The following is a 25,298-nucleotide window of genomic DNA, read 5'->3' on the forward strand; positions in this document are numbered from 1 at the left end:
TGTGGGAGGGGACCCTGATGTGTGGAGCGGTTGTGGCTAAACCATCTGGATTGGCCAGCACACCCATGTCTGGCAACGTCCGCCCTACCGTATCGTGCAGGCAGAAGGACCCAAAGGCCCAAGGGCTTTTCATCCAATACAAAGTCGTCCCGCATAGGAGTCACAGCTAATCATCTGTACCTACAGAGTAGAAGTATCACTTAGATCAATTGAACGTTTTCCTTTTACGGGAGGAGCAGTTGCATGTGGGCAGGATTATTCTCCCGTATCAGGCCATTTTCCGGTCTAAGGCCTAATTCTTTGTCGATTGTCACTATTAGGCGAAATGCCTCAAAAATGTCTTGTCAGCAAAATTATTCATCTCCTGAGCCCTTGGTTGTGGTCATGGGCTCAACAGGAACAGGCAAATCCGACGTATGCATCTCGAGTTTTATTATACGATTCCTTCCCCATTCATTTCCCCTTCACGATACACAATGTGCTTGTGGGCGACATGAATTGCATTTTACGATTTTTCAAGTGTCAACCTGAATAAAAAATAAAAATAAGAAGATATTATATACTGACCTTTTATAATATGCCTCCCTGCCCAGTTGGCCGTAGAAATCGCCCACCGCTTCAACGGCGAGATCATCAACGCGGACGCCATGCAGATGTACGAGGGTCTGCCCATTATTACCAACAAGATCACCCCGGAGGAGCAGCGTGGCGTGCCCCATCACCTCCTCGGCATGATCGGCCTCGAGGAGCCGACGTGGAACGTCCATCACTTCCGCAGGAAGGCCGGCAGCATCATCCGCGAGATCAGGAGCAGGGGTCACCTGCCCGTCCTCGTCGGCGGCACTCACTACTACCTGGATGGACTGCTGTTCGACCACAACCTCGTCGCCGCCCCGCCGTCCGAGGAGGGTGAGAAGGACCATCCAGCAGCAGACGCCCCCGCTACGTCAGCTTCTCGTGACCCGGCCCTCGAGGAGGCGTCGACCGAGGAGTTGATGGCCCGGCTGCGCGAGGTCGACCCCGTCGAAGCAGACAGGCGACACCCCAAGGATAGGCGAAAGATCATGCGGTCCCTGGAGATATACCTGACCACTGGCCGACGGGCGTCCGACATCTATGCCGAGCAAAGGGAGACCAAGGCAAAGATGCAGCAGCAACGGCCGTCCGAGGGCGAACAATCGACACAGCAGGACCATGCACCCGTCTTCTTCTGGGTGCACTCGGAACGCGGTGTCCTGAACGATCGCCTCGAGCGCCGTGTGGACAAGATGCTTGATAACGGCCTCATCGAAGAGACGCGCCAGATGTACACCTACCTGCGCCGGGCGACCATGGATGGCATCACCATAGATCGGACGACGGGCATCTGGCAGTCGATCGGTTTCAGCGAGATCGAACCGTATCTAGACGCCCTGCATAGGCAGGCCGAGGGTGAAAGCGTCGACGAACAGGAGCTGGAAGCCCTGAAGCTCGCGGGTGTGGATTTGATCAAGCAGGCAACCAGACGGTATGCTAAGGGTCAAGTTCGCTGGATCACCCACAAGACCTTACCCCTGATCCAAGACGCAAACATGCTTCCCAACTTGTTCCTGATGGACAGCAGCGACGTCACGCGTTGGTCACCCGAAGTCGTCGACAAGGCCCTTAACATAATGGAGAAGTATCTTGGCGGAAGCGCGCTGCCTGAGCCAGCTGAGGTGTCCGAGGCGGCCCGGGAGGTTCTCGGTAGCGTCATTGCGTCTAGCAACCAAAAGGAGACTCCATGCAACAAGACGTGCGAAGTATGTCGCATCACGGTACTTACTGAGGAAAAGTGGCTTGTCCACATCAGAGGTCACCGCCATAAGCGGGCAGTCAAGTCTGCCAACAAAAGAGCGTTTGTTGCTGCCTATTTGGAGGGTAAAGGAGGAGGTGCAGCTGAGAAAATACAGGACGAGGACGCCGATATACCAGTCGCTATCCGTTTTGAGGACAACCAGTAATACAAGATGAAAATAGAATAAAACGCGATGGACAAAACCTAGAGTTTCCTGTCATAAACTCGCGATAACATGCCATTGCGGTAGTTTTTGCGAGGTATCAACACCGCTGGAGTAGCACAGTTGCCGAAGAGAGACGTTTTGCAATGAGTCGAAAGGTCAACATGACAGCTATCAGGTTAACCATAAAACAGGCATTCCCCTACACACTACCTCCGGTTGCATGCGTCGAGAATCTCGTATATCCGCAATTCCAGCTACGTAGACTCTGGTGCACTATCGTAGTGGCTATATATATAAACAGTCAGGTGTGGCACTTGCAGCTACTTCGAGGTACTTTTATATATGGTTGATTAGATCCCAGATGCATAGAAGAGAGGGAATCGGAGACGGCGTGGAACGCCGAAATACACCTCCCATTACTTAGGCCTGCGACGGAACATAGGTCTGTCGTCAAAAATCTGCTTGTGCCAACAGCGCGAGTGACAATTGACTGACTTCCAGCCATGGCGGCCAGCGGGGGAATTTCGTCGGGAGCATCCTCATCTGCCGCAGCAGCTATAACGATAGGGACTTAGTGCGACATCGTTACTAGGAGTAAAATGATCGACCTCGCCATTGTTTTGGACGAAACCGAAAAAAAACACCACTTGGGGCCTCTATTAAGCAGGCTATCCAGAAATCCGGACAGGTTTTGGTCAATAATACTAACCACGGCCCGCTGAAATCAAGGCCAATGGGCATTCCCATTAAAACCAAAATTTCGACCAGTGCAGACGAAGGACGAACGCAGCTATCCATATGGACGGCAGGCTGGTTCGCTCGCATGGAAGCTTGGGTTTCTGGAAAGCGAGCGGCAAATCCAGGAACAAAGTTCGAATACCATCGATAATACCGGTCATCTTAATCACAGAGCACGACTGGAAACTTCTGCACATTTGCGACCGAACAGAGAACTTTCAATTTTTGTACGAGGTTTCCATCGGGAGTACGAAGTCGTTATTGGAACTGTATAAGCTTATGGCCGTCCTGCGGGATTTGACGTACTGTATAGATGTCGATTTGCGTAGGTTTTTTGAGGGATTGTTTACTTCGTCGTAGGCATTTAAAACCCTCCACAGTTTATGGATTTCTCTCTGAGTCCACCAACAATTATTGGTATGGCATGCAGGCATGCCACATTCACCGAAGCCTAGCAAAACAGGCAGCCTTAGGGTTACACAAGGCCCGTACGCCAGCATACAATTCTTGGATTCGGTAAAGTCAACCGCCTGTATCATCCATTATGACTGCAGTCCAGTTCGACACCTCAATCAAGTCCTTCCCTCTAGAGCTTCTCTTGCTTCTGACCCAGACCCAACTCCTGGTAAAAGGCCTCTGTGCTCGGCTCACGACCCAAGAATTGCTTGAGGGTTTCCATCTCGTCCTGTGATCCACCTCTCTGCAGAACAGTGTGGCGGTACCGCCTGCCCTCCTTGCCGTCCATGGGGTCCTTGCGGAAAACGCTGAAGAACATATCGGTGGCGTACACAAGAGACGAAAGGTAGCCGTAGTAGCCAGCATCATATCCACCGATGAGATGACCGAAGCAAGCTTGGCCATTGCCCCAGTTGCTGATGGGAAATCCAAGTCAGTGAAATTCCCTTGAAGATTAAGACAGTAATCTAGGTGTATTTGAAAGGACCCTGCAACATACCTCGGCTCACCCAATGCCTCTGGGCCTTTGATGCCGCTGATGTCGGCCCGAAGGTCGTTGTACACAGCAGAGAAATCCATCTTCTTCAGCTCCTCATGCGACTCAGGAGTGTGAATCGTCATATCAAAGATACCAAAGTGCAGTTGTCTGAGATTGAACAGTGCTCCGTTGATGTGCTTCGTCTTGATTAGAGCCTTGGTCAGGTCCTCCGGAATCGGCTCTCCAGTCTGGTAATGCGACGACAGCGCTTTGAGCTGTTCAGGGGTCCAGCACCCTATTAGAAGCGGGCGTCAGCATATGTTTAGGGAATTCCTCAAGAAATTGGCGTTTTGATGGAAAGCCACTGAGAAAAAGGCAGGGGGGTGGGGGGTGCAATGCGGATACTTACATTCCTCAAGCAGCTGGCTTGGGGCCTCAACAAAGTCCCTAACCGTTGAGGTTCCCTGCAAAGAAAGAATACACACGTTAGTATGAATTTAGCAACCATAAGCGTAGTGAAAGGACTTACATGGAAGCGGCTGTAACGCGTACGGCCGGTAAGGTCATGAATACCATGGCCGAGCTCGTGGAACAAGGTGACCACTTCCTCATGCTTCAGCAGACTGGGCTTGTTCGGGGTCGGTTTAGAAAAGTTGCAGACAAGTGCAGTAGCTGGATACCTGCGAGATCCGTCGGCCTTGAGGAAGCCAGGCTGGAGGTTGAAGTTGGCAGCATGGCCGTATTTGCCCTGGCGAGGGTGCAGATCCAAGTACAGGTAGCCAACAAAATCGTCACCTTCCGAAGCATCGTTCCAGACGCTGAAGATAATGACGTCGTCGTGCCATGCAATATCCTCTGCCTTTCCGGTGGGGCTGATGCGCGCACGATCTTCGGGGGTAAGCTCAACAAAGACGAGACCAAAGAGGTGCTCAAAGATCTTGAGCATGCCGGCGATTGTGTTGCTGAGGGGGAAGTACTCGGCAATCTTGTTTCCATCGATGCCGTATTCCTGCATTATCATCAACCTGTCGTAATATCTGTGGTCCCAAAGGTAGTAGTTGCCGTCAAACTCGGCACCACGCGCCTGAGAATCCTGCTTCTTGATCTCAAGAAGATGTTCGATCTCCTTCTTACCACCATCAGCAAGGCGGGTGCGAAGGTCGTTGAGGAAATCCTTCACAGTCTTGGGCGTCTTGGCCATCTTGTCCTCAATGCGCACAGTTGCGTGGTTGGGGTAGCTGATAAGACGCGCAGCCTCATCTCGCAGTATAATAACCTCGCGGAACAGCTGGGCCTAGTTAGCAAATTGCTGGTGGGGAGAAAAGGCTGATCTGTGCAAAGGTTTGATAGATACGTACATCAACGTTGGATCCGCACTTGTTCTCGTTCGCGACAAACATCTTCCTTCTCGTCTCGGCGTTCTTGGCGTATTTGAGAGTCGGCCACAGCTCGGGGTACTTGAACGAGACCTTCAGCTTGCCCTCGTTCTCACCAGTGCCCTTCTCGAGCGTCGAGATAGTGTCCTCGGGGACACCATCGAGCTCAGAGGGTGAGAACCACACTCCGCCGTTCTCCTCGTTGAGGTTCTTGGTGAATTGGATGGTCAGCTCGCTGAGACGCTTCTTGATCTCCTTGAAGCGATCGCGCTGGGGACCAGCCGGGAGACCCAGTCCGTTCTTGATGTAGCCCTTGACGTCCTTCTCGAGCATCCTCGCCTGCTCGCCATCAATGCCAGAGGCCTTGGCGATGCCGTCCTTGCCACCGTAGACGTTGAAGGTGGCGTCCACGAGCTTGTAAACGTCCTCGCGCATCCCGCATTCGATCCCGAATTCGTCCATGATCCGCTCAGCCTCGGTGCTGGCATCGCGGAGGGAGGCATCCCCGCTGACGTATTGGTAGAAACCCAGAATCCTGGACGACAGTGCATTCTGGTTCTCATCGGCTGCCTGTGGCTCCATGACGGTCTCAAATGTCGTCTTAGACTTGTCATCCGCGGGGATCTCGGCTACCAGCTTGTCCAGCAGCTGGCGGGTTGTGTCACAGAGGGCCTTGGCATCGCCAACGATGCTCTCCTTGGTGCCTGTGAAGGTTGGGGGCGCCTGGGGCGGCGACTTGTACTTGTCCATCACCATTCCGGGTGGATGAGCGAGAATTGGTTTGTAGGTTCGTGTGGGACTAGTAGCCGTCGAGGGTAGGGATAGTCTGGAGGATGTTGCGAAGTTGGAAGTCGGGCTGCTGCTCTTGTGAGCTGCGAGATTGTACGGCGGATTGTTTCGGATGTTCGATAAGAACAGCGAGATGCGAGGGGATAATCGTGGGGCCGCCAGCATGAGGGCTATGAGGAAGAAGAGGGAGAAGGAAACGACAAAGAGGAAAGAGAACCGTGCCCGAAGCGCCGCCAGTGTGAAAGATGACAGTAGGTCTGTCCGTGCTTGGAATGCGGGTTGGTTCGCTTTGTAGCTCGATCTCCACTGGCTTGCTTGCCTACGTGGTAGTTACTACTGGTAGAAGTAAGTTGACCGGGATTCAGGATGTTGTCGGATGGAGGGGTTTGGGATTGGACGGACGCAATCGTTGGGTTGAAATGGGGCAGGTCTAGGTGTGCTGTAACATAGTTGTAGGAGGGGAGGTTGAAAGTTTGCTGATGTGTCGCTCGCTGTCAGCCTCTGGCCGGAGCTCAGCTGCCAGTCACAAACCCAGTCCGAGCTGCACCATACCTACCCCGCAATGTGAGATCTTGGTTCAGGGGTAGCAGTTAGGGAACCAAGCAACCCTTCGGGGACTGATTATTTGGAAACCCCCCCATTTCACAGATCATTGTCATAGCGATCCAATAAGTTTGCTATTCGCAAATAGAGGCCAATAGTTCTGCTTCATTTTCAATGTTCAGTTGTTTTTTTTAAAACGCACTACTTCCAAGGCAGTTCGATGTGTACCTATTGTACATGTCACAACGGACCCCTGGTTCGTCGGCAATTGTCTCCGCTAGTGGAGCCACCACTACAAGTGGACCGGACCACAGCAAGCACAGCTACTATTATAGTGGCGCCCAGATCAATAGGGTACCTATGTATATGGAGTTTACACCCACCGAGGTACCTTACCTAGCGGTAGCACACCTTTAACGAGGTAGAAATATGTACGAAGATTAGATCTATGTGTTTATATAGCAAGTTCATGGCGACAATCAGCTATCCTCGTCTCCTTGCCACCCTCCAAACTTTGATTACACGTTTGGGGCATGTGTATTGCAAAACCATCCGAACGAACATTTTGATGACCTAGGTACCCAGGAAGTAGCAAAGAAAAGAAAAAAAATCGTATCACCTCAATACCGCTAAATATCGCTGTTATTTCTCACCAACGAAAGCTAAATACCGATGAGATGCAAATCGAAAATAGCAACCAACCCCTGAAAATCCAAATACAAAACAGACATAGTAAGTAAAAGGAGACATTTAATATTCCCATTTATCTAGTCTCCCCAATCGAGTTGAAATACAACGGGAGCAAATATCGATGCTAAATAATCCGCGATGATGAGGGAAAATGGAACAGAGGAAGGAATGTTGATGGGAATCCAGGTCAAAAATACCTCAACAAGAATTCAAACAGGTTGACCTGCGCTGCGCAAATAGATGCTATCATAGAAAAACAGGTCTTGACAGTCCAAGCCTGTCGGCAAAGCGACGAACCATCTATCTAGCACTTGACTATCTAGAACTACTTTAGATCTAATATAGGGTACCGCACAGTAATAGTTGCGCTTGAAAGAGTCTTCTGGTATGAAACTCACATGGCAAGCATCATACTCGATATGTATAAACCGACTTCCCAACAAATAATTTGGCTGATCATCTGCCGTACTCGTCAGATGCGCTTGTAGGACGATCCGGCGGGGAAGTTTCCGCACTCGCGCGGAGATTATGGAGCCCCAGATCTCTATGATCGATAGGAATTACGAAGGGTACCACAAACAACACATTGACCAAAATTCCTCTGGCTCGCTGTCTCTATGGTTCTTCAAGTCTCGTGAGAACGATTGCCGAGGTTGAGTTTCCAAATTCCCCAGCAAGCGACAAAAATATTAAAATATACCTTCCATTGATGGAACTAGTATAGTCTTGCAAGTTTTGTCTTTGTGGTCTCAGCAGCAGCGGTAGGGAAAGGGGAAAAGAACGTTGAGACCAAAGTGTGTAACATGGAACAGTAAGGGGCTTAAAAAAATCCATAAAAAGAAGGCTTATAAAAAGCAGGGTCGCGACTGACGGTTTGAAGGCAGAGAGAGGGGGCTCCGAAGTGTGTGACTGTAGACGACCTGTTGAGTGGCATTGTCCTAATACAGGTAGCATGTGGAGACGCCTCATTGGATAGATGGAAAGCCGCCGATAGGGCTGGATAGTCGCTTATTGTTAAGATCATATCTCTTCCGCGCTCACAATACAGTAATGGTATATACGGTAAGCTGAACTCCACCCTAAACCTGCTTCCTCTAACCCTGTTCTGATCCATCTGATCCTGGTGATCTTCTTGGTGCACTCCCTATCAGTTCAGACGCGATATCTTGCTTGCCCTTTCCTTTAACGGCAAATCTCCCACCGGTACAATCACCTCTACCAGACTAACAGGAGAGACCATCGAGCTAGTTCCGCGCCTCAAGGACGGTGGGTATCTCGTTGGCTGTTGACGTGGCCATGGCGACGGTGGTTAGGAAGTCAACCAGGAGACAGGTGGAGGGTTTTATTCTGGTCAGTAGCCTCTTTCTTTTGGGTAGCCGGTCTTTTCTGATCTCGGTACTGAAACTGGGGACAATGCGATGTTCATAAGCTATAACAGTTAGCTTTTAAATGTAAGAATAAGTTAATGTATTTGGTTACGACTGTATTGTCTGCATAGAACTTACAAAAGTCTCGGGGAATTAGGCCTTGAATATCCACCGAGTATTGGTCCCGTTCTAACCCTTTTGTCAGTAATTACCTAGGCACCTGGTAGTTTAAGGATTTGGTGGCCTTGGGAGACTGGATTAAGTGGTTGACTGTTCCCGGCACTTGGCAATTTTATATATTTGGTAGGCCTTATAGCCTTGACCGAAGAATTTCGTTGTATACCTTACCTATCTCAAAGATTTCCAGCATATTGAAATCGCATGCCTAAGTCAACTAAGAAACCTAGTCGGCGAAACACTGGTAGAGACGGAAAACCACCATACATCTGTTGATACTGCATGTGTCAACCCCAGACTCAGGAACTATAGAAAAACACTAAACCGCTTTCCTATTTTCATAAGCAAGAGCTAAGAGGGTGACGTCTAGAAATGAAAAGGGACATGAAATGCTGTTCCATCGCGCTGATATCATTATCAAGACTGGTCTGGTGAAATTGTAGCTTGAGTAGTGGCACGAGAGACCGCAATTTTCGCCTGGACCCTAAATACCCCGAGTGGCCGAAGGAGATGTTGAGGTCGAAATGAGCAGATCTCGGTTGGGCCAGTGTGGTTGGTCACAGTATGGTCCTTCCTACGTGGGCAATCTTGTATTGAAGAGTTGACAGACGATTGATGCGGACAGACCCGAGGGCGGAAGAAGTGAGAAAAGAGAATGTGTTTGCATGGAATTTAGCGGAGGGAGGCAGGTGGAAAAAGGGTGCAACGGTGCACGGCAGGCACATTCGACAGCTACTTGATGCTACGGAGCGGGGGTGCTGATAGGTCATTATGACCGCTATGGCGAGGTTCCTGTGTTCGGTTTAGATTGCTACAGATTCAAAGGTAGCCAAGTCTCGTGCGGGAGCTTCAGAGAGCGGTGTTTTCGCCATTAATATTGGCGCCTAGTTCCGCAAATATTGCTGCAAGTATCTAGCCCCAATTTGCCTGCCATAACAAGCGTAAGAAGTCCATACAGAGACACATGGCCTAAGAACAAAAATCACGTTTTGAACTGCATTGGCTGGGCTTGCTTCTGACTCCTACAGCCATGTCTCACCCATCATCTAGTCCAGGTTGCCAGGCTCCCAGCATCGACCGATGCGGTTCTCTTTGGGGTTCAGGCAGATATCATCGTCGGCCAAACCAGATGCTCCCTTCGGGGGCTTGCAGTAGGCAAGAGGTACGACCTGGGTGTCCACAGAATCCGTGCAGTCAAAGTTTCCGTGGCGGCGGTTGAGTTTGTGCTTGTGAATCTTTCCATCTGGAAGACAGACGAAGAGTGTGTACTTCCACGCGTCCTTGTCCTTGGGAACCCCCTCGGAATCGCACTTATCCCGGCCCTGACAGTAAGCCTTCACAATCTGGTCGCTGGTGTAGTCTGTTTGATATTGATTTAGCAGGCCATCAACCAGCCACCCAAGTTGGGGCTCTTCTGTGTATTTTTTGACATGTCCGGACTTACCTTTGTCATGGAGCAGGATATAGCCACAATAGGTGGCCCCGCGCACACAGTGAGGGCCCGTTGGGGTGGTGCCATTGCCTGGAGTCTGCCCTTGCACCCCCAGGGTAGTGGCGAGGAGCAGAAGTGCTGCCTTGACACCGATCATTGTTATTGAAGGAAGTTGTAGAGCGCGTGATAGTGAGGAGCGGTTTGAGAAATATGCTGGCAATGCGGTAATGCTGCAATATACAGCTGCGTCAAATCGACAAGCCCCTGATTTATATATCGGTCTCTGACAGTCTCAGTACTAGGAAATGCAGGCCGCATGAGAATGCCTGCTCCGAGGTCCAAGATCATTGTGGAAGTATACATATTTGCTAAGGTTGTGTCAGTGAATTGTGCGATACTTGCTCCCGAGAAACCTTCTTCTGTGGCTTCTTTGCTGTTATTCAGGTGACGAAAGTGTAGATCAAAGTGCTTATGCTTTGTGAATTTGTCAATATTTAGCGAGTACCGACAGATTTCCCACAAACATTCAAACAAAAATGGAGTTAGTTCAAATGCCACTTTTCTGAAATACCGACTTTAGGACTGCTTTGTACAACACACAAATCCCCGAAAGGTGTACAGAGACCCATGAGAGCCGTTCGTGCATGGTGAACGGTGGTTTCGACGTAGGACTGCAACATGTTAGCCAGGTAGTGAGCAACAAGACTGCGGCAATACGGAGGATAAAGCTAATTGGGATGTAAGATGATGGTTGGATTCTTGAGGAGTCTCATGAAACGCAAAATGTGTTCCACATAAATGATAATTCGTGCAGCGTTGAGCTAGCTTTGCTAATATGACGTCTGGGTCAAGTATCGAATTCAATACCTGACATTAGATACAGGCTGTAAAATCTCACGCCAAAAGCTACCGGCAGTTCGTTATTTAAGAGTCTGGCCTTCAACGAATAAGATTTACTGCTTGTTAAGAAGGCCCCTTATTCAGGCTACAATGCCGAAGGTGGAGTGAGAGTGGGGGCCGGTGACGGAAAAGTCAACCCCGCTGTAGGACAGGAAAGCCTTCAGAACACACCATCAACGCGCGCTGGACATCCAATGTGTCCCAGTATAGACGTCTGAAAAAGTAAGCAGACCAGTGAGTTTCTTCGAGACTTGCGCCCGCTGCACAAATTTTGACCTTAAGGCTATACCTCCACTCATACATTACATCACTATCGTGAGGAACGGCTTGCCTTATACCTACCTAACCTACTCTAGTTGTACTCTTGGTCTTTGGTCACTGTAACCCCTTCACGCTTGAAAGGGCTAAATATTGCCATCGAATAAGCTTGCTGCGACAAAATCATTTTTCACCCTGTCATCCGGAGACACCGCAACCATGAGCAACAGCAGGGTTATCAAGATTGGTACTCGCCGGTCGCCACTTGCCATCAGGCAGGTAGAACATACCGTTGCACTTCTGCAAAAGGCGCACCCGGATATCACATTCGAAGTGAACGCCATCGCCACTCAGGGAGACAAGGACAAGGTATCACCACTGCCTTCAATGGGGAAGGGCATGTGGACCAACGAGCTCGAGGCAATGCTCACTACTGGAGAGGTCGACTTCATCGTCCACTGCCTCAAGGACATGCCCACTACCCTCCCGGACAACTGCGAGCTCGGCGCGGTCATGGAGCGTGAGGACCCGCGCGACGTTGTGGTCATCAAGCCCAAGCATGTTCAGGCCGGCTGCAAGACCATTGCTGATCTGCCCAAGGGCAGCTTGGTCGGTACCAGCAGCCCGAGGAGATCGTCTCAGCTCAAGCGGTGGTACCCTGAACTGCGTTTCCGGGACTACCGCGGCAACATCGATACGAGGTTGCGCAAGCTCGACGCCGAGGATGGCGAGTTCGACTGCATTATCTTGGCAGCTGCAGGCCTGCACCGCATGGACCAGCACTCGCGAATCGCGCAGTATCTCGACTCGACGACAGAAGGTGGTGGTGTCTTGCACGCCGTGGGACAGGGTGCTCTTGGACTCGAGGTACGAAAGGGCGACATTGAGACCTTGAAGGTGATTGAGTGTCTCGTGGACATGCCGACGATGAAGGCCGGCTGGGCCGAGAGGACGGTCATGCGAACACTCGAGGGTGGATGCAGCGTTCCCATCGGCGTCGAGACATCATGGTCGGACGAGGGCAAAACGCTCAGGCTGAGGGCAACAGTAGTTGCTTTGGATGGGTCAGAGGCAGTAGATGCTGACGCGTCCGCCTCCGTTTCCAACCAAGAGGAGGCCGAAGCTCTCGGTAAGCAAGTATCACAGGTTTTGGTGGAGAGAGGGGCAAAGAAAATACTCGATGTCATCACCCAGACTCGCTTGGCACCGCCAGTGAAGACGGTAGCTGGAGCTGCGGCGTGATACTGCACTGTACTCCCAAACATGGCACAATTCTCAGTGTTACATACACACCAAGAGACGGGATGGTCTCTAGGGCTTTAGACAGGAGACAAAAGCAAGCTTTATGGCAACGGCGAGCAAAGGACTCGGTCTAGATTTTCAACCCCCTTCCCCGTAATGCTACATACAACCCACGTATATTGCACTTCAGTGCTGATTCCGGCAGCTCCATGAAGCAAAATGCAGTACTGCGGATGATGATCCTTAAACAAGCCGCTGCATGGCCCGTTTCAGCGTGCGCATTTTTGACCCTGTCTGACAATCACCTGTGCAGTACACAGATTTAGTGGTCGCCCTCGGCAGCAGTGAAAGCCTTGTAGGCCTCGGCATCCATAAGCTCATCCAGCTCCTTGACGCCCTGCTCGCCAACCTCGACCTTGGCAATCCAGCCACCGCCGTGGGAATCATCCTCGGGGACCTTGTTGATGGTGCCGGGCGCCTCCTCGAGAACGTTGTTGACCTGTGTGACTTTGCACGAGATGGGGGAGTTGATGTCGGCAGCCGACTTGACAGACTCGACGGCGCCAATGGCATCGCCCTTGGAAATATCCTTGCCTATGTCGGGCAGCTCGACGTATACGACGTCGCCCAGGGCTTCGGCCGCATACTCAGAGATACCGATGACGCCAGTCTTCTTGTCGGCGCTGAGGTCAATCCATTCGTGGTCTTTGGTGTACTTGCGGATCGGGTCTGCGTGGCACCGTATAAGTATCCAGTCAGTCACCCGGAATTTAGAGAGGATTGGGGCGGGCAATGCAATGTCGTGGCCCGGGAGAGCACTCACTTATGGCAGTGACCGAAAACGGCCGAACCACATTCATTTTGCCGACGGCCGGCGCCGGTCGCGGGGTCTTGGCGAGGATTGAAACTCCTGCAGGCCTGGCAGCCCTCAGGCAGCGTGCAATTGAAGCCATGATGATATGTGGATTAATTTTGATGCAACAAATTTTTTGTTTTGTTTGTGAAGTCCAATGCACGCACACTTTCCTGACTTTGAAAACGGCGCCGAGATAGCTTTTGCTTTCCACGGCCGGTTATGAGGGTTAGTTCCGCGACGGGAAACCCTGGTACCGTTGAGTAAGTAGGTGGTCCGACCGACAACGCAATCTTGGCAACAGCCAGATAACACATTTGTCCGATAAGCGGCCAGAGCCGAGACTCTGATTAGGTAACAGTGGATAACTGTCCCTTGGATTGTATGTTCGATTCGGGAAACCAAACACAACAAAGAACTGGCCAATCAACACGTGGAGTGATCAGCCCCGCGTTGAGCCGGTTTTCCAGCTAGTGCACAACATGTACTCCCATGCAAGCCACGGCCTCTGGAAATTTGGTATTGATGCAAGCAAAGTACCCAAATACCTCCAGACCGCCTACGAGGTCACAAGAGCAGGTTATTCCCAGTATACACAGAAAGATTCTTCATCTCCTTGTTTATGCCTCTGTTGGTGGGGTTTGGTTCATGCGAGTGACAGAGTACGACGTGAGCAAAGCAAATGTGGGGAGAGGTGACAATCTGTATGTTTTTGTGCTTATTCTTGTTTGGCACACCCCGATTTTCTCTCGATCGGAATCGTATCAACTTGACGATCGGCAAAGATTGTTTCGTTTTTCGAGTCCGCTAGCCCAGTCATATTTAATCCTTCAGGCCAACCAACCAGTCGCATTGCGCTGCAGGTACGAATACTGGTGTTTTGATCCTGCGTTGCCTAAGCAAGCTTGTAACATTAGGCCTTGTGGTAGCCGGACGCAAGAGTCAACCAGATCGCGTCCAAGTCGCGTCTTCTTTGGGCTGTATGGAGCCTAGCAAAAGTCTCCCCCGGCATGCATGGTAGGCTGTAGGTAAACAAGTGAGGTACGGATGTTTCCAGGTTGTGTCATTGTGTCGTTCTGGACTTTTGAGTGGTGGACGGTGGGGTAATTCATGCTTGACAGGCTCCATTGATTCTCCCGTTCCTCTCCCAGTGCCGTAAGCGCCAGACGGAGCCAGCCAGCCCTCACCCGCATCATCGTGGGACCCAGCTCTCAGCCCAGCCTTGACCATTTTTGCGAGCCCAGACTGTACTGTACCTAGATTCAGGTCAATCTTTGCCGTTTCCTTCTCACATGCGGCCATATTTCTAAGTCTAGTCCATGTACCAGGCCAATTACACAGCCCCGTGAACATTCCGAGATAATTGTTGTCCCACCCTTTGCTCTCAAAATCAAATTTCACTCCGTACCTCGTCAACGGGGCCCCTTTTCTTCTGGATTTTGCTTTGTAACTCTAACCGATTTCAGCTCGGTTCCCCTCGCGAGCATAGCACGGATCAAAAGCCACTCCTTTCTCTCCTTGCAACGGCCACTACCGATGCACTAGGCGGATGGAGTCCTCCGATTCTGCCATATGATCTGAACGACACAGGCGGTCAAGAGACAGAAGCAGAGATTCGAACACCCGCTCTGGCATCGAATTATAGACAGCGACGGTGCTTGTAGCACAAGGCTTCATAGCACTAGGCTGTCGAAAGCCACGGATCGACGACCCGTTGTCATCGCAACTTTCCCCCGATTTCGCCGACATCCTCGCCCCTCGAGCCTGACACATCTCAAGCCAACACTGCTTGCTGCCCCCATTTTCGTCGCCGACCCACGAACGAGACAATAGCGACAGCATACCCATCTGCCCGCAAATTTCGCATCACTCAGCGGCCGACGGTCAACTACAGAAGCTACTCTTACCTGGTAGCCACACTCATTTTATAACACCGAGCTGTTAGCCCAACCTGGATTCCTCGACGCTTTCAGCAGGGTCTCCGGCCCAGTTTCACGACGCAGTAGACAGGATGGACACAGAACCCATGCCCATCGACGCCCACGAGGATACTCTCGGCGGCATCGAGGGTTCTCCACACGTTGGCAGTAGTGCACAAATACGCGGCAGCGACCGTCGCCACGGACAATCACAATCGCTGGATCAGGGATTTGGCAGTCAAGCGCATCAGTCTCCACATAACGAGGACATGGAAAGGTACAACACACCACCAATCCCGCCCCCTGGACCGTCACTATCTAGACCTGCTTCGGGCCTCTCTGGCGGTTATCACAACGGCAACAGTCACGCCAACAACAACTCGGCCGACCACGTTTCCAGGGGAAGCGGCGCGCATGTAGATTCCGGGTCGAACAGGGACACGGGGCGGAACCATGTGGTCATCAAAGTTGGAATGGTTGGCGACGCACAGATCGGCAAGACAAGTTTGATGGTTAAATACGTCGAGGGCAGCTGGGATGAGGACTATATCCAGACCCTTGGTGTCAACTTTATGGAGAAGACCATCAGCATCCGCAACACGGAAATCACATTCAGCATTTGGGATCTTGGCGGCCAGCGCGAGTTCGTCAACATGCTGCCGCTGGTTTGCAACGATGCTGTTGCTATCCTCTTCATGTTCGACCTGACGCGAAAGAGCACACTCAACAGCATCAAGGAGTGGTATCGCCAGGGAAGGGGGTTTAACAAGACAGCCATTCCGATATTGGTTGGTACCAAGTACGACCATTTCGTCAACTTTCCAAGGGAAGACCAAGAGGAAATTTCGAACCAAGTAGGCAAACCCATCCATCCCTTGATGTCTTGGCTGTGTTATCCCTTTCCGCAAGGCTAACTTCTTCTTCTTCAGGCACGCCGGTTCGCAAAGGCTATGCGAGCATCTTTGATCTTCAGCAGCACAAGCCACAGTATCAATGTGCAAAAGGTTTGTTCAACCCTCATCACTTAAGCTTTTCCAAAAGAAATTATCCACAGCTGATCTGACACCCCCCGGCTTTAAAGATTTTCAAGATTGTGCTTTCCAAAGCCTTTGATCTCAAGTGCACCATCCCAGAGATTGAGAATGTTGGAGAGCCTCTACTTCTCTATCAATCATGCTGATAGTCACGCGCATATTCATGGTTGGTTGTATGCCTGGAGCTTTCTCCAAAAACCGCCGCCGGCATTCTTATCAAAACCAACTTAGCCAAGGCAATATTATCCCGTGGTCACGAAAATGGTCATGAAAAGTGACCAATGATTCCAGCCACCATGGTACGCATCAGCAATAACCTACCGATACTATCTGCGCTGTATTCGATATTTTGAGAAAACGACAAGCTCTCCGTCCGGGTCTGCTTCACATTACGAGCCTACAGACTGCAGTCATCAGCCTGCAGTTTGATTTTAAACATTACTCACCATTACATCAAAAAACATCCAGGAACACTACTCACCTTTTCCTTTGTCAATCTGCACTAAAATGCTATACTGCTACCAGCCCAGACTCCACTACACTGTCTCCCTCCTTGATTCTTCGCAGTTGGGATTTCTATTATATTGACGGAAGAAACATCCGCACCGAACGAATCCGAGAACATTCACTCTTTCAACCGATACACTCTCCTATCTTCTGTTTCATTTGTGTTTGGACGTTTTGGCGCGGATATCGAATTTTCAAACCCCCCAAATTGAGGGAAACGGATGGGAAGGGGAATTTCCGCTGGGTGTTACGTATTCCTTTTTTCTTGTTCTTTTTCCGTTTCTTTACTTCACTGTTCATAAATGTAATCATTTAAACATTCCAATAAGACCTCGTGGTCGAACCTAATTTTAGGCCACGGAACCGTCATGACGGGTTTGCGCATGCTTCTGTCGAGACTTTCGGAAACGACGGGAATCATTGCAATCCGCGTTGCCACTTGTACGACCAGCAGTGTTTGTAAGGCTGTCTGTCGCAAATGCTGATATTGGAGTTTGCCCAGAGTACCTACCTCGGTATTTTCAATGAGATGGGCACTCGAAGCATCGAACATTATCCTACCCAGCAGTTCAAAATCAATAATTTTCCAGGTATCTAGTTACCTACCTACCTATGAATCTCTACCTACATACCTTACCTACCTAGGTAGCTGTCAACTGTTTATCACTGCAAGACAAAAGACTCAATTGGATGCCTTAACTGTCGCACATCTGCTCCAACAAGGATAAGGGTAGCTATCTGCCTTGAGCAGACAGAGCAGAGTGCAGTGTCATCTACAGGAGAAAGCATATGTCAGTATAGGCTACCTAGCAGGCGTAAAGTAACTCAGCTGCCAGGCAGCTCAGTATAAAGGTCTCCTTGCAATGGCCCCACAGAAATTGAACTCATTAAGCGCGACGCGACTACCCAATCCACCTGATTCTGCCCCACTCAACCCCGCAGTCTTGTTGCCTAGCTCGACGTCAAGGTGTTGGTTCGTCTGGAGCTGTCAAGCTCCTCGGAAGGGATAGATGATGTTCACATCCCCAATACATTAATCCCGACAAATACGCAAACTCTACCTAACCACGATTACCACCGATATCATCTCGTCCCGGCTGAACTTTTCAAAAGCTGGACTTTAGGGACGCTTTAGAGTATCATTCATTGGCGCTGCAGTTCAGCGGCAAGCATCGCCATCATGGCGACCTTACTTCCACCTCATCCGACATCACAGACGATTAATTCGTTACTCGGAAAGCTGTCAGATGCCGACCCTGACTTTCGGTTCATGTCCCTGAACGACATCCTCACCGTTCTAGACAATGCTAAACACGACATTCTCCTTAATGATTACAATACTGCTGCTCGGACCGTCGATCACATTGTCAAGGCTTTGGACGATCAAAATGGAGAGGTGCAAAACTTAGCCATTAAGTGGTGAGTGATCGATTTCCCTCCTGTTCCATCTTCACGCAATACTCAGACCCTATGAAGCTTATCTGACACTGGCTCTTTAACCAGTTTGGGCCCTCTGGTTCAAAAGCTCCCTCCTCAAACCATCGGCCCTTTGATTGAGAAGCTCTCGACGATGACACCCAAGAACTCGGTGGATAACACTGTCCCATCGCTTGCCCTACGAGCAGTTATCGCCGCTCTTCCAAGGCCAGCACCTGGTGCTACATTCTGGGATAAGACCGTTGAGGATGCGTACAATCCGATCAGCCGAGTACTCATCCCTAGACTCCTGGGCAAGTCGACTCAGAACACCAAGGCTCCAGCATCTTTGCGTCTCCCTCCCTTTGGTGAGGGACTACTGGACCCCGGATCGATGAACATTGAAGCCGTCGATGTTTTGATTGAGCTGGTTCACTGCTTCGGTCCGATGCTTGCATCATACGAAGTCGAGGCCTTGCATGAAGGCGTCGTGGGACTCCTGGATAGCGAATCTTTGGCATACAGCGTGAAGAAGCGCGCGGTTGTGGCTATTTCTAGCCTGGCCGTCTATACAAACGATGCTGTCCTCGACAAGTTTGTTCAGCTGGCTGTTGCCAAACTTGGGAATCGCGCCACTTCGAGGAGCACGCAACGATTGTACATCACCATCTTTGGGTCTATGGCACGCTCCATTCCTCACAGGTTTGGACGTCATATGCAGGATGTTGCGCCGCACATCATCTCGATCCTCGGCGAGGAAGAGCTTGAACAGCACATGGAGCTTGTCAACGATGGCGCGGATACCGGACCAGAGTTTAACGACATACGCGAGGCCTCTTTGGTAGCGTTGGATTCCTTTCTTGCGTCTTGTCCTGTGGAGATGCGGGCGTTCACGGACGAAACCATCAGTTCTTCACTTCGGTACTTGAAGTACGACCCGAACTACTCAAATGACATTGGAGATGACGACGAGATGGACGAAGACGAGGATGATGCCATGGATGGATTCGACGATGACGACGAGTTCGATACCGGTGACGGTTTCGACGATGACGATGACGCGAGCTGGAAAGTCCGACGCTGCGCTGCCAAGGTCATACACACTCTTATCGCCACTAGAAGCAATGGAGATCTCCTGGACAGCGGTGTTCTCTACAATGCTGCAGCATCCCTTGTGAAACGGTTTGATGAGCGTGAGGAGACCGTGAGACTCGAGATCATCGCGGCACTTTCATTGCTGGTACGCAAGACTGGCGAAGGTCACATCCCCGAGTTCTCGCTCGATAGCTCGCAAGTAGACTATCTCAGCCAATTACCGCCGAGTCGCAAGCGAAGGCGGCAGAGCAGCGGTGGAGGTGCCGCAGCTATCGGGCTGGCTACAGACTCGCGCCTGGCAGGCACCGGACTAACCTCGCCGGTTCTCGAGAAGGTTCCGGCGTCAGGTCCTCGCGCTGACCTGGCCAAGATGACGCCTGCAGTTGTGAAAGCAGGCACTAAGCTCCTCAAGGGCAAACTGTTGTCTACCAAGCAAGCTGTGATCAATCTATTTGATGACATTGTGAAGGTTCAGAGCGGTGGTCTATCTGGATATCTCGATCAGATTATGGATCCCACTATCGAGGCGATGAAACCAACAACTACTTCAGCAACTTCAGCTGGTCTTCTGTCATCTGGAGGGAGCGCATCAGCCACACCTGTAACTCTGCGTGTTGCAGCCCTACGGTTGATGAGTGATGTGGCAAAGACTCACTCATCGCAGCTGCTACAGCCCCATTTGAGTAAGGTTGTTGTCTGTGTCGTAGCTGTGGTGAAGGACCGATTCTACAAGATTTCAGCTGAAGCGATACAAACCGTGGAGGAGATCGTTAAGGCCATTACACCTCCACGCGCCCGGAAATCTTCCGGGAAGTTCAAGGACGATCTTCACAAGCTCTACGAGGTGATCATTGACCGCCTGGTAGCCAACGACGCAGACACTGAGGTTAGGCAAAAGGCCATACACGCACTAGGAACTCTTTTGGCACGAACATCGTCAGGCGAAGGGGCAGATTTGCTGCCTGCTGCCGAACGCACCAAGGCCCTGGGTTATCTCTTGGAGCGTCTGCGAAACGAGACCACACGACTGTCCGCCGTAAGGGCTGTTGATAACGTTGCCGCCTCGGCATCTGGGGATGTACAGTTTGAGGCTCAGTGGACCCAAGAGGTCGTTGTTGAGCTGGCTGCTCAGTTGCGCAAGTCTAACCGGGCTCTCAGGGGCGCAAGTGTACAGGCTTTGAGCCACTTGACGCACTCTCCATCGGTTCGTGCACATCTCGGTGACCAGACCGTGTCTGCTTTAATTGCAGATCTGCAGCCGGTTATTCTTAACAACGATGCCCACCTACTTAGCCCTGCACTTCACGTCATGGCCGATCTGGTGGAGAAGAACCCCAAGCTTGCCGTCAACAGTCAAACAATCGCTGTGATTTGCGAACTCCTCCGTACTCCCACTGCTGCTTCCGTTCTAGAGCCGCTCCTCACACTGGTGACACGGGTTGGTCAGAGCGGTATTGGTGGCCCATTGATGGCCGGCCTTCTCAAGGATGTTGGCATTGGAGGCGACCCTGTCGTAGTCGGAAAGGTCATCGGAAACCTTTTGGTTTCCAGTGGAGATTCCGCAGGGGTTACGCTGGACAGCTTCATTGCAGAAGCTCGGAATTCAAGCAGCGACCAGGCCCGCGCAAGTCTTGCCCTTGCAGTACTCGGAGAAGCTGGCTTGCGCCTGGGTGCCAAATCACCCATGACCCCGGACATCTTTCTTCAACAGTTCGGAACGGATTTCGACAAGGTCTCCATCTCTGCTGCAGTTGCGCTTGGACGTGCCGGCGCGGGCAATGTTGAACAGTATCTTCCAGTCATTCTTGAGGGCATAGGACAGTCTGGCAGTAGACAGTATCTGCTTCTCCAATCAGTCAAGGAAATCCTGCAGCAAGTCTCATCGTCGGAGATGGACATTGCGGGCTATCTCCCTCAGATATGGACCCATCTACTCAACGCATCGGAATCTGAGGACAACAAGGCCATCGTTGCAGAATGTATCGGCCGCCTCGTCATCATCGCACCACAGACATTCGTGCCGAAGCTCCAGGTAAGCTAACGTTCCATCTAATTCGTTGCATGGTCTCGGCCAAATAACTAACGAGATATGTGTGTACGTACAGAGCCTCCTACAGGATTCTTCACAGCAATTGAGGGCGATTTCTATTCAAGGTCTCCGCTACACGTTGCCGGAGTCCAACGATGCATTTGATGCCATAATAAAGGAGCAGTTGGTTCCGATATTGATCACGGTCCTGCAAGACAAGGAATTGGAAATCCGTCGCTTGGCTATGACTGCACTGAACTCTGCCGCACACAACAAGCCTGATCTAATCTTGGGCCAGCTTAGCCAGCTGCTGCCGCATGTTATGAAGGAATCGATGAAGAACCAAAGCCTCATTCGTGAGGTTCAGATGGGCCCCTTCAAGCATACAGTTGATGACGGTCTTGAGGTCCGCAAGGTAAGAAACTAGAATGCTTATTCCATCACTTGTCGAATCACATTTAACTGACTCGGCCTGCAGAGTGCATATGAAACCCTGTATGCTCTGATGGAGACTGCATTCTCCCGACTAGATATCATTCAGCTTTACGACCGTATCATTGATGGACTCCGTGACGACACTGATATTCGCGGCCTCTGCAATCTGATGCTTTCGAAGCTGGTGTACCTGGCGCCTGAGGAGACCACTCGACGACTGGACGCCATTGCTGCTGCCTTCCGCGGTACTTTGTCTACCAAGCTCAAAGAAAACGCAGTCAAGCAAGAGATTGAGAAACAAAATGAGGCAAACAGGAGCGTTCTCCGTGTGAGCCTGCTGCTCAACGAGAAGCTCTTGGGTAGTTTGGCCGCTTCGGGAAGCGGGTCGAGCACAGCAGGCGGTCCTACGCCCGTCGGATTTAGCCCGGTATGGAACTCATATTGGGATACAATTAACAAGGACCACAAAGTAGCTCTCAAGGAGTTGCGTGAAGAAAACATGGCTATGAGGGATACAGGTGCATCTGTCCGTTAGTATCCGGACAATGCTACCTCAAAACTGCCAAATATGCTAGCCAATGTGACGATTGGCGCGACGGGAATACCTGCGACTGCAGTTTCTGAGAAAGGCAAAAAGCGCGACTGGCAAGGGCGATTTGTGATTTGAACATAACAAGACGATGAAGATGACCCGACGTCTAGTAACAGTCTTGGGAAGTTGGGCAGTATTCGCATGGAGTAAATAGCCAGAGTATCTAGGACAGTCACGACATGGCTAGCGGTATTCGCATCGTTAATTCAAGTAACATAGCTTGAGCCTTTATGGTGTCTAATATGTCTCCTGTGCTTGTTTGGTTTGATTCTTGGAGCAGAAAGGCGTTCTTTTCAAGTTTCGTTTTGGAGACAGCAGATATTTCCAGAGCCATTTGAGCGTTGGTGGAAACATAAGAGTATACAAATAACTGGGAGAATGCCGGCTGCATGAATTTATATCGGATTCATACCATTGGGTCTCGGCAAGGTAAGATCCAGAAACGAACCAAGACTTCGAATAGGTGTGATGGATCGCAGTTGCCACGTATGCTTGGAGGGAACGGCAGATGAGCTGCTCTTGGTTTTGGCACCATAACAAATGGCCCATATCCCTCGTAGTTCTTCCCTAACGATGAGACCCTGCTTACAGCTTGATGGCGATCTTTTCAGGTTGGATTTGGGTAGGGTGATGGGAAAATATATTGGGCCATTCTATTGAGCGTGCAATCAAAACCAAGGGACAAAAGGGCCAGCCTTTGTAGAATTATGATCCTCATAGATTAGCATGCCCTTTTTTCGATGCGAGAAAATTCGCATGAGGTTGGCGGGGATTGAACACAGGTCGGGAAAAAGGGGTCATCATCAGGCTAGGCAAAGTGGATCATATAAACTGTCGTGTGATAGAAAAGGCCAAAAGGTCCACGTTCTGAGAGACTGGGGTTATTTCCTCCGTCAAGTTTCGTCAATACAATACACGAACCCTTAAATATTATTGCTACCTTGGTATTGCTGCTATAGCTACTGCAGCATTCTCCTTAGCCGGTGATCAGTTGGGCAATCAGAGCCAAACGCAACCTGGCTTCATGAAATTGGCCTAGTTGCTGGTCATTTTGGTGGGAGTCATGAGGTATGTCCCGAGTGGAAGCCTTATTTGTCACCGAAAATCGCCGCTTGTGACATACTTGAGGCATCCGCCTCCAGACGAACATCCTCAATAGGCGCCTGCTCAAAGCCGTGTGTGTTGTCGTCACCTTGCATTGGCCACAACCAGCTCGCCACGGCATACGAGAGACCCCCGACCACAAAACTCAGTTCCCAGCCGAGCGCGTAGAGATTCGATGCCGCGAAAGACTTTTCTGTCGTGCCGAAGCTCATGATGAACCCCGGCAGCGGTAGCAGAAATCCAATGAGGAACGATGCGTACGCCCGGAGGTTGAAGCCTCCCGTGTAGTAATACCGCCCCTCCTTGCTCTTGGTGAACAGGTCCGGGATGTGCAGGTTTCCCCGCCGAGAGATGAAGTAGTCGACGATCATGATGGCGACTACGGGGCCTTGGAATATGGAATAGCCGTTGAGGAAGTTGAGAAAGCCCGCGGCAGAGGATACGATCCGCCAGGGTACAATGGCAAAGGCGACGATGAGGCAGAGGAACTGGCCGCGGACAATGTTGAGGTATCGTGGCAGCAGGGCCGTGACGTCGGCGGCGAAGGGGATGAAGTTGCAGGCGATGGACGTGCCGAGGGTGGCAAAGGCGAAGCTCGCGGCAGCGAAGAACACGCCGGCTCGGGCCGAGGGGGTGTACCCCTGGTCGAGAATTCCGTTGAGGAGATCATAGGGGTTCCAGTATGCCTTGCCGTATAGATTGATTACCGCTGACTTTTTTTTCCGAGCCAAAACGACTTTTGTTAGTCCGCTACCAAGTCAGGAGACGAAAGGGAAGAAAGACTATATATAGCTCACGGTGCTTATTATCCCAAACGAGGCACAGAGGGTTTGTCCCACGGGCAGAGCTATGATCTGACCCCATGCCTGTGCGCTTCTCGTCTTGGAGTACCTGGCAATGTCCGGTATTGTGACCAAGAGCGCCGAGTTGGCTCCCATGATGGCGTTGAACTGAGAGATGATTGCCCACGCGAAAACCGACGTGGAAGTCCTGGCAGTCTCTGCCTGGGCATCGAGAGCTGTGGACCCGACGCCATTGCCGTTCTTGGTGGCCCATATAACGATGCCCAGACCGGCGGCGGGCACGATGATCGACTTGACGGTGAACAAGTGCTGGATACGAGACGTATGGACGAACAGGAACGGTATGGTGAAGACGAAGGCGAGGAAGAATCCAACCATGGTCTGCGTGGTTATGTGCTGGTCCGCGGGTATCCCATTGGGGATCTGATCCCACGAGGGGAAGATGCACCTGAGGCAGATGGAGATGAATTGGCCCTCAAAGTAGAGCTGCACGCCGCCCCAGATGATGCCCAGGATGGAGCGCAGCACCACGACAAAGAACTGGCCGTAAACGCCAAAGCTGGCCCTCGAAAGTACGGGATAACCGATGTGGTAGCGTGAGGCGGCGAAGCCGTTCAGAACCATGACGGCGGCGGAGAGGAGGTTGGCGAAGAAGACGACGAGCAGAGCATCTCTCACGGTGGCGCCGACGGTGATGAGGGAGGCACCGATGCTCCACGTCGACACGTTCCAGGACTCACTCCACCAGTAGGCAAAGAAGCTCCAAACGGACCATGTTTGTCGGCTTGGCGGCGACGGCAGGAGGTCCTCGTTCACGAGGATCGAGTCGGAGCTCTCGAGCTTGATTGCATCGTTGAAGGCTCGAGGGGAGCTGAAGGCCGTCTTGAGACGTTGCAAACGCGTTTGGGGCGGAGATTCCATTCTTCTACATTTGATGTTGTTGCTTTACAACCATCATGTGAGATCAAAGGAATTACAGCATGTGAAGCTAGATGGTGAGAGTGGCCCAGATCAGACGAGATCCATCGGGAAAACCAAGCTGGCCGTTCATCTTGTGCGAGCGATTTATTTATTTATTTATTA

At 51.1% G+C, this 25,298-nt stretch overlaps 9 protein-coding genes across 9 annotated transcripts; 4 read left to right on the forward strand and 5 right to left on the reverse strand.

The window, feature by feature from the left end:
• The first annotated feature begins 183 nt into the window (after positions 1–183).
• MGG_04857 (tRNA isopentenyltransferase) lies at positions 184–2,237 on the forward strand. Its single transcript, XM_003712288.1, has 2 exons — positions 184–414; positions 594–2,237. Exons 1-2 carry the CDS (start codon positions 244–246, stop codon positions 1,980–1,982), a joined length of 1,560 nt encoding a protein of 519 aa, XP_003712336.1. The 5' UTR covers positions 184–243; the 3' UTR covers positions 1,983–2,237.
• A 718-nt stretch (positions 2,238–2,955) lies between these two features.
• Positions 2,956–6,311, reverse strand: MGG_04858 (metallopeptidase MepB). Its single transcript, XM_003712289.1, has 5 exons — positions 5,013–6,311; positions 4,184–4,942; positions 4,064–4,118; positions 3,676–3,949; positions 2,956–3,592 (listed from the first exon to the last, which is right to left on the reverse strand). Exons 1-5 carry the CDS (start codon positions 5,982–5,984, stop codon positions 3,307–3,309), a joined length of 2,346 nt encoding a protein of 781 aa, XP_003712337.1. The 5' UTR covers positions 5,985–6,311; the 3' UTR covers positions 2,956–3,306.
• A 1,733-nt stretch (positions 6,312–8,044) lies between these two features.
• On the reverse strand, positions 8,045–9,225 carry MGG_16818 (uncharacterized protein). The gene is made up of 3 exons (XM_003712290.1): positions 8,768–9,225; positions 8,558–8,608; positions 8,045–8,481 (listed from the first exon to the last, which is right to left on the reverse strand). The coding sequence occupies exons 1-3, from the start codon at positions 8,787–8,789 to the stop codon at positions 8,297–8,299; spliced, it is 258 nt and encodes an 85-aa protein (XP_003712338.1). The 5' UTR covers positions 8,790–9,225; the 3' UTR covers positions 8,045–8,296.
• Positions 9,226–9,296: 71 nt separating this feature from the next.
• On the reverse strand, positions 9,297–11,556 carry MGG_04859 (uncharacterized protein). Its single transcript, XM_003712291.1, has 2 exons — positions 10,041–11,556; positions 9,297–9,956 (listed from the first exon to the last, which is right to left on the reverse strand). Exons 1-2 carry the CDS (start codon positions 10,183–10,185, stop codon positions 9,643–9,645), a joined length of 459 nt encoding a protein of 152 aa, XP_003712339.1. The 5' UTR covers positions 10,186–11,556; the 3' UTR covers positions 9,297–9,642.
• On the forward strand, positions 11,088–12,677 carry MGG_04860 (porphobilinogen deaminase). The gene has a single exon (XM_003712292.1). The coding sequence runs from the start codon at positions 11,406–11,408 to the stop codon at positions 12,426–12,428; it is 1,023 nt and encodes a 340-aa protein (XP_003712340.1). The 5' UTR covers positions 11,088–11,405; the 3' UTR covers positions 12,429–12,677.
• On the reverse strand, positions 12,475–13,571 carry MGG_04861 (glycine cleavage system H protein). Its single transcript, XM_003712293.1, has 2 exons — positions 13,252–13,571; positions 12,475–13,157 (listed from the first exon to the last, which is right to left on the reverse strand). Exons 1-2 carry the CDS (start codon positions 13,379–13,381, stop codon positions 12,751–12,753), a joined length of 537 nt encoding a protein of 178 aa, XP_003712341.1. The 5' UTR covers positions 13,382–13,571; the 3' UTR covers positions 12,475–12,750.
• A 938-nt stretch (positions 13,572–14,509) lies between these two features.
• MGG_04862 (septum-promoting GTP-binding protein 1) lies at positions 14,510–17,148 on the forward strand. The gene is made up of 3 exons (XM_003712294.1): positions 14,510–16,054; positions 16,130–16,204; positions 16,282–17,148. The coding sequence occupies exons 1-3, from the start codon at positions 15,293–15,295 to the stop codon at positions 16,378–16,380; spliced, it is 936 nt and encodes a 311-aa protein (XP_003712342.1). The 5' UTR covers positions 14,510–15,292; the 3' UTR covers positions 16,381–17,148.
• Positions 17,149–17,732: 584 nt separating this feature from the next.
• Positions 17,733–22,533, forward strand: MGG_04863 (Cullin-associated NEDD8-dissociated protein 2). Its single transcript, XM_003712295.1, has 4 exons — positions 17,733–18,160; positions 18,245–21,284; positions 21,358–21,696; positions 21,760–22,533. The coding sequence occupies exons 1-4, from the start codon at positions 17,922–17,924 to the stop codon at positions 22,249–22,251; spliced, it is 4,110 nt and encodes a 1,369-aa protein (XP_003712343.1). The 5' UTR covers positions 17,733–17,921; the 3' UTR covers positions 22,252–22,533.
• An 863-nt stretch (positions 22,534–23,396) lies between these two features.
• MGG_04864 (allantoin permease) lies at positions 23,397–25,136 on the reverse strand (the record flags this gene model as incomplete). The annotated part of the gene is made up of 2 exons (XM_003712296.1): positions 23,397–24,125; positions 24,210–25,136. 2 exons carry the CDS (start codon positions 25,134–25,136, stop codon positions 23,397–23,399), a joined length of 1,656 nt encoding a protein of 551 aa, XP_003712344.1.
• Positions 25,137–25,298: the final 162 nt, after the last annotated feature.

The sequence above is a fragment of the Pyricularia oryzae genome, chromosome 3 (genome assembly GCF_000002495.2).
Source record: "Pyricularia oryzae 70-15 chromosome 3, whole genome shotgun sequence".
Lineage (NCBI taxonomy): Eukaryota > Fungi > Ascomycota > Sordariomycetes > Magnaporthales > Pyriculariaceae > Pyricularia > Pyricularia oryzae.

Coding starts and splice junctions, on each gene's coding strand:
- MGG_04857 (XM_003712288.1), top strand. CDS start 244: ATGTGGGCAGGATTATTCTCCCGTATCAGGCCATTTTCCGGTCTAAGG. Junction 415..593: donor CAGGAACAGGCAAATCCGAC/GTATGCATCTCG, acceptor CTCCCTGCCCAG/TTGGCCGTAGAAATCGCCCA.
- MGG_04863 (XM_003712295.1), top strand. CDS start 17,922: ATGGCGACCTTACTTCCACCTCATCCGACATCACAGACGATTAATTCG. Junction 18,161..18,244: donor CAAAACTTAGCCATTAAGTG/GTGAGTGATCGA, acceptor CTCTTTAACCAG/TTTGGGCCCTCTGGTTCAAA. Junction 21,697..21,759: donor ACGGTCTTGAGGTCCGCAAG/GTAAGAAACTAG, acceptor CTCGGCCTGCAG/AGTGCATATGAAACCCTGTA.
- MGG_04862 (XM_003712294.1), top strand. CDS start 15,293: ATGGACACAGAACCCATGCCCATCGACGCCCACGAGGATACTCTCGGC. Junction 16,055..16,129: donor AAGAGGAAATTTCGAACCAA/GTAGGCAAACCC, acceptor CTTCTTCTTCAG/GCACGCCGGTTCGCAAAGGC. Junction 16,205..16,281: donor ACAGTATCAATGTGCAAAAG/GTTTGTTCAACC, acceptor CCGGCTTTAAAG/ATTTTCAAGATTGTGCTTTC.
- MGG_04858 (XM_003712289.1), bottom strand. CDS start 5,984: ATGCTGGCGGCCCCACGATTATCCCCTCGCATCTCGCTGTTCTTATCG. Junction 4,119..4,183: donor CGCGTTACAGCCGCTTCCAT/GTAAGTCCTTTC, acceptor CTTTCTTTGCAG/GGAACCTCAACGGTTAGGGA. Junction 3,593..3,675: donor GAGGCATTGGGTGAGCCGAG/GTATGTTGCAGG, acceptor ATTTCCCATCAG/CAACTGGGGCAATGGCCAAG.
- MGG_16818 (XM_003712290.1), bottom strand. CDS start 8,789: ATGCTGGAAATCTTTGAGATAG. Junction 8,609..8,767: donor GCTGGAAATCTTTGAGATAG/GTAAGGTATACA, acceptor CAAAAGGGTTAG/AACGGGACCAATACTCGGTG. Junction 8,482..8,557: donor CCTAATTCCCCGAGACTTTT/GTAAGTTCTATG, acceptor TAACTGTTATAG/CTTATGAACATCGCATTGTC.
- MGG_04860 (XM_003712292.1), top strand. CDS start 11,406: ATGAGCAACAGCAGGGTTATCAAGATTGGTACTCGCCGGTCGCCACTT.
- MGG_04861 (XM_003712293.1), bottom strand. CDS start 13,381: ATGGCTTCAATTGCACGCTGCCTGAGGGCTGCCAGGCCTGCAGGAGTT. Junction 13,158..13,251: donor GTTTTCGGTCACTGCCATAA/GTGAGTGCTCTC, acceptor GGTGCCACGCAG/ACCCGATCCGCAAGTACACC.
- MGG_04859 (XM_003712291.1), bottom strand. CDS start 10,185: ATGATCGGTGTCAAGGCAGCACTTCTGCTCCTCGCCACTACCCTGGGG. Junction 9,957..10,040: donor TATCCTGCTCCATGACAAAG/GTAAGTCCGGAC, acceptor AATATCAAACAG/ACTACACCAGCGACCAGATT.